Genomic DNA, 11,758 nt, shown 5'->3' with positions numbered 1-11,758 from the left:
GGTTGTCAAGAGGAGGAGATCTGAGCCTACCTAACTGATAAAAGGAATGTAACATGAAAGCCAAAGATAATGACAGATTTGATTCTACTGACACACAAAAGCAAAGTTGTGCATTTGGCAAATACAGGGAGCTAACTAGGACATTTGATTCATGGTTCTAAAACATAATTTCTACTGGGAAAGTGACAGTGTTTACTGCACCTGACTCACCAACTCACCTACTTTCACCTGTCTCCCACTCTACTTGGCCCTCCAAGGAAGCCATCCAGCCACCATCTGACCCTCTGTTGGAGAAGAATATTCTGTAAGAGCTGCTGCTCCCAGTGCCTTGTCCCCTCTCTCCCACAGCAAGAGCATTTGCTTGTTTTGCCTCCGTGTTCCACTCATCCCTCATCCTTTAGTAGGTGAGTTGTCAGTCTGCCTGGATTTCATTCTTTTGATGCCCTTTCATTCAGAATTATCACATTTGATTGTTTAAATCTTCTGTCTTTCCAGATACAAGTTTTGCTTCTGGGATTCCTTTTATGTGTTAAGTATTTAGAACATAGATGATGCATTTATCTCAGGCCCCTATATAAGAATATTAGATTGCCAGGCCCAATGCCTTTGAAACTCCACAATCAAGACCTTTTAATAAAAAATAAAAAGGTGTTCTGAGGTTCATAGCTGACCCTTTATAGGGTGTACTTGGGAGCAGACACAGCAGCAATCTTTTGTTACTTCTGCATGGTATCTCTGTTCATTAAGGTAATGAAGCTATTAATTGAATATGTAAGTTCAGGTGATTAAATTCAAGACTTATTTCTTTAGTTTAAAGGGTAATAATAAAAAATTTAAACTTGCAAACTAGATCACACATTTAGTGATGATGAATGTGAGCTGGAAAGTGCAATATTCCAATATGAATTAGTTAATTGCATCCATTCATTAGGTGATATACATTAGCAGAAGGTCAATCCATTTGAAGCTCAATGTGTTTTGCAAATAATAAATTTCAACAGGTAAATTGAAGAGAAATTCAAAACAAAGTTTTTTTTAACAGATTTAAATTCAGAATAAAATCTCTACATCCAAGAACATGTTCCCTATAAGTTCACAGTTACCAGCACACGCTCTTTGCAGAACTGCTGAGGTCACTCTGGCCAGTGAGGGACAGGTGACATTTCAGCTGCTGTCTTAAACTAAAATGCTAATTTTTAAAATTGACCCACTTATAAAGTGAGTCAAACATTGAACTTTTTCAAGTATTTTCTGCTTTATCACTCTCACTGAATTATTTGAAGCTTGCTTAAATCCTTAAATTTGCATTTCAGTTTTGGACTAAAATTACCAAAAAAATACCAACAACTGGTAAATTTACCAACTGTATCTAGATCCCTGTTGCTTGAACAAATTATTTTGCCCTTTAGACCTCTTCCTTTTGCAAATTTTGTAAATTTACCAGTTGTTAATTTTGCCAGCATTTAACAGTTCTACTAGATATAAAATGGCCAATATGACAGGTAAAAATCTGATCTGTTTGATTAATTTTACTAAAAATTATCCATTTGACTAATTTTTAATAAGAAAAGTGTTAAGTTTTCTTCATTAAACATTTGTGAATATTCAGTAATAAAATGGTTGTTCTTGATATTAGTATTTTTCTAGTGTTAAAGGTAATGTAGAAATAAGGGAAGTAAAAGTAGATTTTATTCTGTTTATTTATAACTTAAGATATATCCAGACTCAATTATTAATAAGATTTATAATTTTAAAACAATTGATTCACTGAGATATATGAAAAATTCTGAAATAATATTTTAGAGGCTCCTCACAGCATTGTGGGTGTTGCTTCACAGGTCATATTGCTTAGGTGTATAACAATGCCTTTTTACTTTCTGTGTATAATACAGCTTTGTCTGGAGCAAGGACTGCTCCCATCCTGCACACAGCTCAAGGGCCATAATTCTTACAGAGGTTTCAACCAGTGAGCCTTTTGCAATGGTCAGGCATAGAGACATTTAGAGAATTGATTCAATTAACCTAGGGGAAAAAAGTGCTATAATGTGTGATTTATGTTTGCCGATAAATTAAAATACAACTATCTCCTGAAGAGCATTTGCTGCCCTCGTGGTCGGTAATGAAAATAGCAGGCAATTAAAATAGAACACCTGAGGTTGAAGCTTTAATGTATGTATCAGAAAATGAAGTTCAGATTTCCTAAGTGGAAGTCTGAGCTGAAAAATAACTTAGGGGAAGTTTTTACTCAATCTCTACTTTTCTTCCAAAAGCAATTTATAAAGCACACAAGAAATAGGAAGAGACATTTACTGACGCAGGAGGCAAAGGGTACAGAGAAGTGGGATCTCTCAATCAATACTGAATTTGTATGAGGAACCAGGAATATCCTTGCTAAATGGTAGTGGAACAGCTGAGAGAAAAAGTTATATATAAAAGAGCTTATGGGTCATATTGAAATAATTTTGGGATAGATTTTGCAGTTGATCTTGAGAGGAATCACTGGAAGTGTCTGAAGAGTGATGTGACTCAGTTCCTGTGTGTGACAGTGCTTTCTGGAGTTTACTGAGGAGCATGAGAAATGTTCATGGATTAGAAGTAGTAAGAACGAAGAGCTCTTGCTTGGATCATTGTTGGAGTTGCTTCATCCACTGGCCATTTCAGTGGTGTATCCATATGTGCTTTGGCACAGCTAATCTGCCCAAAACACGTTTTGAGATACAAAGAGTTTCACCTCATCCTCTAGTTTTAGAATTTCTTTTAGACAACAGGTAACATAGAGCAGAAAAGTACCAGTACTCTGACTGAAAACCCAGGAACGCCTTAATTGCATCTGTATTGTCTTCAACGTTGCAGCTTTGTCTTTTGCACCCTGTCTGGCTACCCCAGGTCCTGTTCCCATCAGATGGTGTTTGTATAAGCCAGGTCTATATCCTTATCTATAAATAATACCAGCTGCTGGGGTTGGAGAAATGGAGGCTTCTAAATGTAACAAAGGTCTACCTTCAAATTAAACATTTGGATTGCTCCAAATATAAAAACCAAAACCCTCCAGGAATTATTTTGATGTTGGCTCTATACTAGCTTAAATTCTAAGACTGAAGCAAAAAACAGAGTCACTTGGTTCTTCATTTTATTGACAACCATTTCAAAGTGTGAAGACTTTGTCGTTGCAATCTGAAAGAGAACATATTTGTTTTCTGATTTGCTGTCTAAGTAAAATTTCAATTAAAACCCAATCATGTGAGAGAAAATAAGACAATCTGACTTGACAGTTGATTTAGTTTTGCAAATTTACCCAAAAAAAAACAAGCCCAACCCCCCCCCCAAAAAAAAAAAAACACAACAAACCACCAAAAAACCAAACCAGAAACTACAGCACTGCAATAAATGGTTTTCTGATGTATGGAGGTGTTTATGGACCATTGGACTGAGCCCTGAATATTATTTCTGGTCTTTATTTTCTTTTTTTGATTAATTTTTTTCTTTCACAAATTAATTCATTTCCTTCTGTATTCATTGTTTTTACTGAGTTATTGTCCTAATTTCCAAGGCAATCCCTTTCACAGTAAATTATTTATTAAATGTTAAACACTTGCTTGCATGTTTTGAAGCATGACTCGATTTGCTGTCATAAAGTAACCAGTGTGGTGCTGACTCTGGAAGCAGCTCCCCAGGCTGGGTTCATCAGTGTCTCCAAAACACTGATGAGGTCTCTAAGACCTCATTCCTCACTCTGTTTGGCAGAGCTGCTCTTGTCCTTGGTGAGAGCCCACCTTGGCCTGGGCACCAAGGGCTGAGGCATTGGTGTCTTCCCAGGTGGTGGAAGAGCAACTCCAGTCAGTCCCTCGCCATCTGGAAGAGCAACAGGACTCGTGTGCCACGTCCTCTGGGGAGCCCTCCGAGGGTGGCTGCGCACCAGGAGCCTGTGGAATGGTAAGTGCAGTTCCATTCTCCATCTGGGAATGCCAACAAGCCCTTGGGATAAAGGTCTCCAAGGGCTTCTGCAAACTGAATTGCTTTGAGATGTAAGAGGAATGTCGTTTTTACAGCATAAAGTGGATGACGGTCACTTAAGCAGCTCCAGATTATGTGGGTTTGAGCTGCATCTCCACACACACTGGAATCCATTCTCACCAAAATTTTTATTGATCCAATAATGAAACTGTCATACAGTTTCCTCATTCCTGAAACTTGTTTAAATGCATTCTTTTTTCGAAGGAGCACATCCCCACTCTGATTTATTTTAAAATGGCTTTTAGAAGGTGTCATCCTTGTGATGAAGTGTTAGGTCTGTGTTGCCAGTGTGCCATTAAAAATTGAATTTCTGACGTTTAAATGTCTCACTCATCCCAAGTGTCACAGTTTGACAGCTCTGGATGTCACATTACAGCAGAATATTATGAATCCATTTCCTCTGTCAGGTCAAAAAAAAAAAAAAAAGACTGAAAATGAGAGAAAGCAAAATCTGCAGTCTTCTTCATTAGTGAGATGGAAATTTACAGAAATATACACGTTAACCCTGAAATTACTTAACTGGCACACTCTACCTTATGCTGCCTGTCTGTGCCCAAGCAATCTTCGTCCCATGCTCCTGTACAAACACTAAGAGAACGCTGGGACAGTCTTTTCAATTGTCTGCGAACTTGTCAAACATAGAGTGAGGAATATAAAGGGCATCAACAAACACATACTGTTACAAAACCAAAACGTGGGCCAGATCCCATTGTTTATTCCTGACTACGTCAATGAAAAGGTCGTGTGGTGTATTTCTTGTTGCTTTGCTTTGCCAACTTTAGACAGCTGTAGCTTTGGTGTCCTTTTTTTGTTCGTCTATCTGGTATGTGATGACTTCAAAACATGACATCTGATTAAGTTCAAAACATTGGGAGTGTTTGCATCAGTAAGCAGAACTTCACTGATTTTGCCTAAAGTAATGCAAACGGCCTGAGCTTTCTATGTTTTCTGCCTACAAGGTTTGACCAGGGAACGTGCAGGGCTTTGACAATCAATTTCTGATGCCTGTCAGCTCGTGGATGTGGCTCCGTTTGGCCGCTGCCTTCCCGGTAACCTGCTGTACGGCACTGCCCAGCCGTGCTCTTGCACGACGTGGCCTCCCGCTAAGAGGGCCCCCCAAAACTAATAGCTGGCATGAGGTGGCTGTCGCTTGAACAAATGATCCTGCTCTTTAAGCCCCTTCGTTTTGCAGAGAACTTTCAGGAAAAGCGCGGCCGCGGCGGGCCTGCCCTGCCCGGCCCGGCCCGGCCCGGCCCGGCCCGTGAGGCGCTGCGGCCGGCAGGGGGCAGCAGGCGGCCGGCGATGGCGCTGTGGGAACGGCAGGTGGGGCCCGCGCGGGGCCGCTCGGCGGCGGGGCACGGCGGGGCGGCAGCGCCGAGGGTCGGGGCGCAGCCGCTCCGGCGGCACCGCCGCCAAAGGAAAAGAGGGTCGGCCCGGGGAACAGCGGCCGCGCTGCGGGCACGGCTGGCGGGGACTCTCGGGGAGCGCCCGTGGGCGGGAGCGGGGCAGGGCGGGCGGCGGCCGCCAGGTGAGGCGCGGAGCCCCCGGCCGGCAGGGCGGGCAGCCCGGGACAGCAGCGGGCGGCGGTGGCCGGACGGGGAGCGGGCACGGGCACGCTGCTGCTCAGGCTGCGCCCTGTCCGTGCCTTCTCCGCGCCTCGGCCTGGGTCCCGTGAGGGTTCGCCCGCCCTGCCCCGTCGGCTCCGCGCCCGAGCGCAGCCGCCGGTGCGGGGCAGCGCTGCCGGGCAGCGCCGCCGGCGGGGCACCGTGCCCCCGTCACCTCGGCCCGACAGGGCTTCCCCAGTGCAGCCCGGTCTCTCCCCCCACGCCGCTCCCCGCGCCGCGGCCGGGGATCCCCAGCGAGTGTCGAGCTGGGGCTGCCCCGGGCGGGGCCGGAGCCGGGACTGGCCTCTCTCGGCCGCGGCGCCTCCCCTCCCGGCCCCGGGGAGCCGAGGGGGAACACGAGGGTCCCGGTGACCCCGCTCCCCGCGGCCGTTCCCCGGTTCCGCTCCTCGGGCGGCGGGCAGCCAGCCGCGCTCGAGAGCTCCGTGCTCTCACGGGGTGCCGGGAATCCCCGGCCGGGCCGGGGGGGCCCGGGGAGGCTGCGCCGCAGTGAGCGGGGCTGTGCCGCTCTCGCCCTAGGTAGGATGGACCTGCCCCCCTGCCTCTGCCCCCATGTCCAATAAGAAGAGACCCGGCTTGACACCTGCCTATATACAGGAGGAGGAGAGCAACATCTTCAGCGCTGGGCTTTGGAGGGGGGGGACCAACCCAAAACACAACACAGCATCAGGGCAGAGCGGGGGGCTCGGTGGTATTATAAAACCCCCCCAAGACTATGACTTCCAGTAAAATTGAGATGCCAGGGGAGGTGAAGGCAGATCCTGCAGCTCTGATGGCATCTCTGCATCTGCTGCCTTCTCCCACTCTCAACCTTGAAATCAAATACACCAAGGTAAGTTGTGCTCGTTTGTTCTGGCAGAGAAATTAATGGTTTTCTCTCCAAAGGAGGGATTTTGCTTAAAATCAGTTTCATTCTGCCCTACCCGACGTGAGTGTAGAGATAAAAACAACTGCTAAAAGACTGCATTGAATCTGTAATAAAAGAAAAAGATTTTTAGCCCTGTAATCATCTGAAAAACCACAGGATAATAGAAAGCAAATTAGATCTGCTGAGACTGGATTTGCCACTTCTCTGTAAATGTACTGTTTTCTACAGAGCTGTTGGGGTTTATTTTCAGTGCAAAATCAGTACTTGGGTATGTTTTGGTTGCTTTTGATGTACTTCAGAGGACATTGCTATACATACCTGAGTATCTCAATCAGAAAATAACGTTTTCTTTCTTGAATTACCCTGTGTGCCCAAGGGACTCTTTTACATTTCCTGGAGGACTCTTAACACTACCAGGTTGTTACAGCACTGGAACAGGTCTCCAAGAACTTCTGTGATACTTGAATACACCCTTGAACAATGTTCCAAGAGGGCATGTTTTTCCTACAAACCCTTAAGAGTGATTTTCATAAAGAGAGGGTTAAGAACAAACCCACTGTAGAAATGTAGAAAAATCTGCAGGGTTTCTGTGGTGTCTTATGAGACTAAATTGGTTTTGTTGATTAAAATGGCTTTAAAAACAGTCATTTGTTTGTAAATGCATTTTGCATTTTAAAATTCGTTTACATATTTTTAATCTTTGCATCTTCAATATCTTTAAAGAATGTTTTAATTTCTGTTGGAGAGGTTTCAGATCTATTGTATAAATAGATTACAATGTGTCAGACTTTGTTTCTAATTACCAAGTAACTTAATAGGAAAATAAGCACATCAGCACTGGAAAAAGGTGATAACATTTTTATCTACTGGAAATACAACTTCAGGAGCTTTAATGCTGATAGGAGACTCATTTTGGCCGATGCAGTGTAATTTTTTCTTCCATATCATCACTTCAAAAGCTTTTCATCTTTTCTCTTTTTTTTAGTGGGTGCCAAAATTAATTTGTCTTCTAATTTGTTACAGCAATTCCTTGTTCTAGAAGAATGTTTCAGAGGAAAGTCAACTATTTTAAATTTCATTACATTTCAATGCAAACTGCAGTATGCAAATCTAAAAATGCATATGGTTTCTTGCTCATAATTTCTTTTTAAATAGTTAAACAAGTTAGGAATGCAGTTATTGGATGCTGTGTAGTGCTACACCTCGGGAGCAATCATACGGTGCAAAGAGTATTTGGCATGAATTTTGTTCATTGCTGGTTTCAGTGTGAACTGTGCTTCAGGAGGGTTTTGTGGGAAATACTTGAGAGTAGTATCACAGCCAGTTTGCATCATAAATGTACTTGCATTTCTCTGTTCTAAAACTGGAGAATTGTTTCTGAAAACCTTTGAGAAGTACAGCAGTCATCAGCAATCATAGCTTGCTTTCTGTGAGAATGTACAGTGACCTTTAATAAAGCAATGCCTAATTCCATCATCTCAGATCCAGAATGTTACACAATTTATACTAATGGAACAATTAAAAGAAAGTTGTTTATTTCAATATTAAGCCAAAAACAACGGCAATGTGTTTCTTCTAAGCTTGGGTTTGAGCTATCAGGTAACTCCTGGATGCTTTTGAGAAAATTTTGGTTTAGGACAGGTATCAAATGTTTCACTTGGCATATCCTCTGTCTCTGTTTTTCTGTCTGTCTCGCTCTTTCCTCCTTTTTCTCTTTCTCTGCAGGAAATTCAAGTGATTTATAGATAATTGGAGTCTTCAGCTTGGAGTTTGTCTTGGGCAGGACTTTTATCCTGGATCCACTTTCCCACCTATTACAAAGAAAAACAATCAAAAATTGAAATAATGGATTGTAACTTGATTCTTTCTTTAGAGGGAGTGGTCACTTCAAGTCCTAAATGACAAACAACTTCCATAAACAATAAATAACATTAGACTAAAGCACTTTAGCAAGGGAAAAAAAAAAAAAAAAAAAAAAAGAAAACAACAACCCCAGACCTTGTAAAATCAGACATCTGTAAGCATTCCTAGCAGTCTCTCTCCTGCTTGTTAGCTGGGAATTTTAAATACACAGTCAGGACACAGAATTCTTGAACTCTTTATTACAGGTGTTTATGAATGTAAAAACATAACCATTTGGGTGTTAATTCTTTATGAAAAATAGAAGCATCTATAGACATTTAAACTTAGTGAAAAAATTTTAAATCTATTTTGCCAATTAAATTCTATTTCTGTAATTCTAAAGTTGGTAAATAGACAGGCTCTTTAGTGTAGAACATGTTAAAATTCCAGGATTCCCTAAGTGAGTTTTGTTGAAGATTTGTAACATGTACTGGAAAAAAGAAAATCATTAATTAATCTCTTAATAATTGCTTTACCCTTGGAGTTGCTATGAAAATGCCTTCCAACTACATAGATGAAACAAATATCACCCGTGTAATTCTCATTTATTCAATTATTTAGCAGAATCATTGAAACGTGTGAAATATTGGTAAGTTTACTGAAATAAGCAGAAAACTGTATGTGAAGTCCTTCTGATCCATACACCTGACAGAGTACTTAGAGGCAATGTGTGTTTGGATAGGTCTAAATATGATTTAGTGATGAAAATTACCTGATGCCATGGTTTTATGTAAGACTTGCAGCAGTAGTTATTGGGACTTCAGTATTGGAAGTCGGCCTATGCTGCTTTAAAAAAACCAGTCATTAGAAATATTTTTCCCAGTTTTTTAATACCTTGGCACAGTCTGTGAAAAATAAAGTGTTGTAGATGTGTGTAATAAGAACTGGTGAGCAGGATGTGAACCAGACATGCAGGTGAGTGTTCAAGCACACAGGGTTAAGTTTTGTGTGGCTGGCAAGTACTAGAACTGCTATATTTGGGTTTATCTCTCTTTTCACTGTGATGACTCTGTAAATCTTTACTTTTTAACATTAGCATTTGGGGAGAGATTGCATCTGCAGAATAGGGCATCTTGGAATATTGCACGGAATTAGGTTGTTCCACAGCCCTGTGGCACAGCAAGCCCTCCTCAGGCTTGTCAGGAGCATGCTGACAGTGCTGTGTTCCATATGTAAGGGGGCTCATAGGTAGGAAGGGGATCCAGCCCTCCCCCTGGGAATAAGTCACGCTTCTACAAAAGTCAGCTTTGTGTCAGAAACTCTCCCAGAACGGCTGTTCCAGAAATATCAGATGTGTGAGAGAAGCAGCAGCGTAATGTCTGCTAAGGACATGTCATTGGCATGTTTAGTATAGGGAGCACAGCCCAGAGAACCTGACAGCTTCTGAGGGTGGTCAGAGAGTTTGCACTGTTACACTGAGGCCTCTCTCTTTTAAACTTTTATGGAACTCCGTTTTCCCTCCCGAGACTGTCTCCCACATATCTGACAGTAGACATGGAATCAGCCCAGTGGATGAGCCCTTTGCAGCATTTCACTCCCGCTGTCTCCATTTGAGGAGCTAAAGGTGTTTCTGCAGGATGTTGCTGTCCTTCCTTTGTTATAATCATGTTATAATGGCATAATCACATCTGCTTTACAAAATATTTTCATTTTGGTTTTAATAAATTATGTTGACTCTTTCAAGGACAGCCTGGTATAGAATGAGGACCCCAGGGCTCTGTCCTGTCACAGCTCTGTCACTACGTCAGGTAGCTGAGTGAATAAACGTTCTCAGTTTGCATCATGTTGAGCACACTAATCCAGATGGATGTTTTAAGTTTTGTTTCTTGCTTGCCAACTGATTTAAGTCTGAGCAAGAGCTGAGCAACTTTAGCATGAGGAAAAGCTGAAGAATTGTGGTTTTGAGAGCTTTTTAGAAAGAGGTGCCCTAAAGGGATGAAGTTACAGCTCACTGGCAGTGAGGAGGTACATGAAACGTTTCTCTATTAACAGCCTATGATTTAGCTGACAACCATATCTTCTTTGTCCTGTCTAAGTGGGTTTGCCTCTACCCTTACACCACAGGCTAAAATCTGTTGAGTTTCTAGACACAGGCCAGGTAAACTACCCAGCACTGCAACAGAAAGCTGCATACAGGAGTTTGTATGAATTATAGGCAAACTGCTTCTGGGTAGACAAAAGATAACAAATACATCTCAAATTTTCCTATGATAAGCATCTGGGTTTGAAGTATTTTATTGCTAGGTTTCAGTATATTCATTCTCATTGTTCTTCCTTGGCATTACCCTTTACATGAAAATTTCCAGCACGTTTTCCAGATAAAATTCTAGACTGACATTATGATAGAAGGCAGGGAATCTATTTTATTTAGATTAATATGCAGAATCTTTGTTATTTTTTGAACAGAAGACAAGCTTTGGCAAAACTCAGGTAAGTGAGGAATACATGCACTTTCCCATCTGTCTTTCTCTGAATGAGTTACTTTGGTGCCTTTTGAAGTCAGATTCACTGAGCCATGCCTGAAAAAAACAGCTTGGCTTTTGGGTCACCTAGGTGAGCACAGTTCTTTTACGGAAGATGAGGCACAGAAAGTTAGAGAAGTTTACATGAAGAGTAGACAAATAGAACAGCTACTTTATCCCTTTGTGGAACACTTCAGCATCTGAGGCGGACAGTAGGAATGCTGCTCTGTATCCTCATATATGATGTTTCAGTGTCTATACTGTATATACAGATTTACGGTTGTTTAAATCTCCAGTTTGAATTCTCTTCCAGTCTATTCATACTTTGTTTTTAGTATTACAATCCATCAACATACATAGTGATCAGAAAATATGAATGTAATTCCTTCCAATTAGTAACCTGAATATGGGATTATTCTTTTCCCCCAAAACTTTATGGTCTTCTGCACAAACCCAATTTACCCAAGTTTTGCATGAGGTCACAAGAAACAAGCATAGCCTTATGTGTATCCAGTCCCTGCCTTTGCTTATTCCAGTACGGCCACAACAGCCATGAGCCTTAAAAACGCAGAAAGCAGGGGGCTGAACTGGCCCCAGCTAGAGAACTGTGGCAGACTGCTGTGTTACTGAGAGGTAACTATGGCAGCAGTGACCTCTTACTGTGCTGAATCTGCCAGATCTTTAGGGAAAATGCACCCTGGTTTAATGCATCAAGCTCTACAATAATATATTGCTGACTCTGTCTGGTTGGTAGGGTCAGATGATGCACTGAAAGACTTCCTCATTGATTTTCTCATTGCATAAAGTGTTTAACACTTCAAGTATTCAAATGCAAAAGATCAATGTATTTATTTGCATACCAAAACCAGAGGGCCAATAATAATCAGAGC

General features: G+C 42.0%; 1 protein-coding gene across 3 annotated transcripts in view; it reads left to right on the top strand.

Annotated features, from left to right (window-relative positions):
* Nucleotides 1-3,910: 3,910 nt before the first annotated feature.
* Nucleotides 3,911-11,758, top strand: part of ALDH1A2 (aldehyde dehydrogenase 1 family member A2) — a 56,591-nt gene continuing 48,743 nt past the window's right edge. Inside the window, exon 1 of one of the 3 annotated variants that reach the window (XM_068204098.1) lies at nt 3,911-3,933. In XM_068204098.1, coding sequence (XP_068060199.1) covers nt 3,931-3,933 — 3 coding nt within the window. In that variant the 5' untranslated portion in view covers nt 3,911-3,930. Of the gene's footprint in view, nt 3,934-5,299; nt 5,338-6,006; nt 6,469-11,758 lie in introns of those variants that run through there. The other 2 variants (XM_068204097.1, XM_068204095.1) reach the window with 2 other exon arrangements.

This window comes from Anomalospiza imberbis, chromosome 13 (assembly GCF_031753505.1).
Source record: "Anomalospiza imberbis isolate Cuckoo-Finch-1a 21T00152 chromosome 13, ASM3175350v1, whole genome shotgun sequence".
Taxonomy (NCBI): Eukaryota; Metazoa; Chordata; class Aves; order Passeriformes; family Viduidae; genus Anomalospiza; species Anomalospiza imberbis.
Note: the sequence above shows the minus strand (reverse complement) of the source record. Positions and strands in the feature narration are given on the sequence as shown.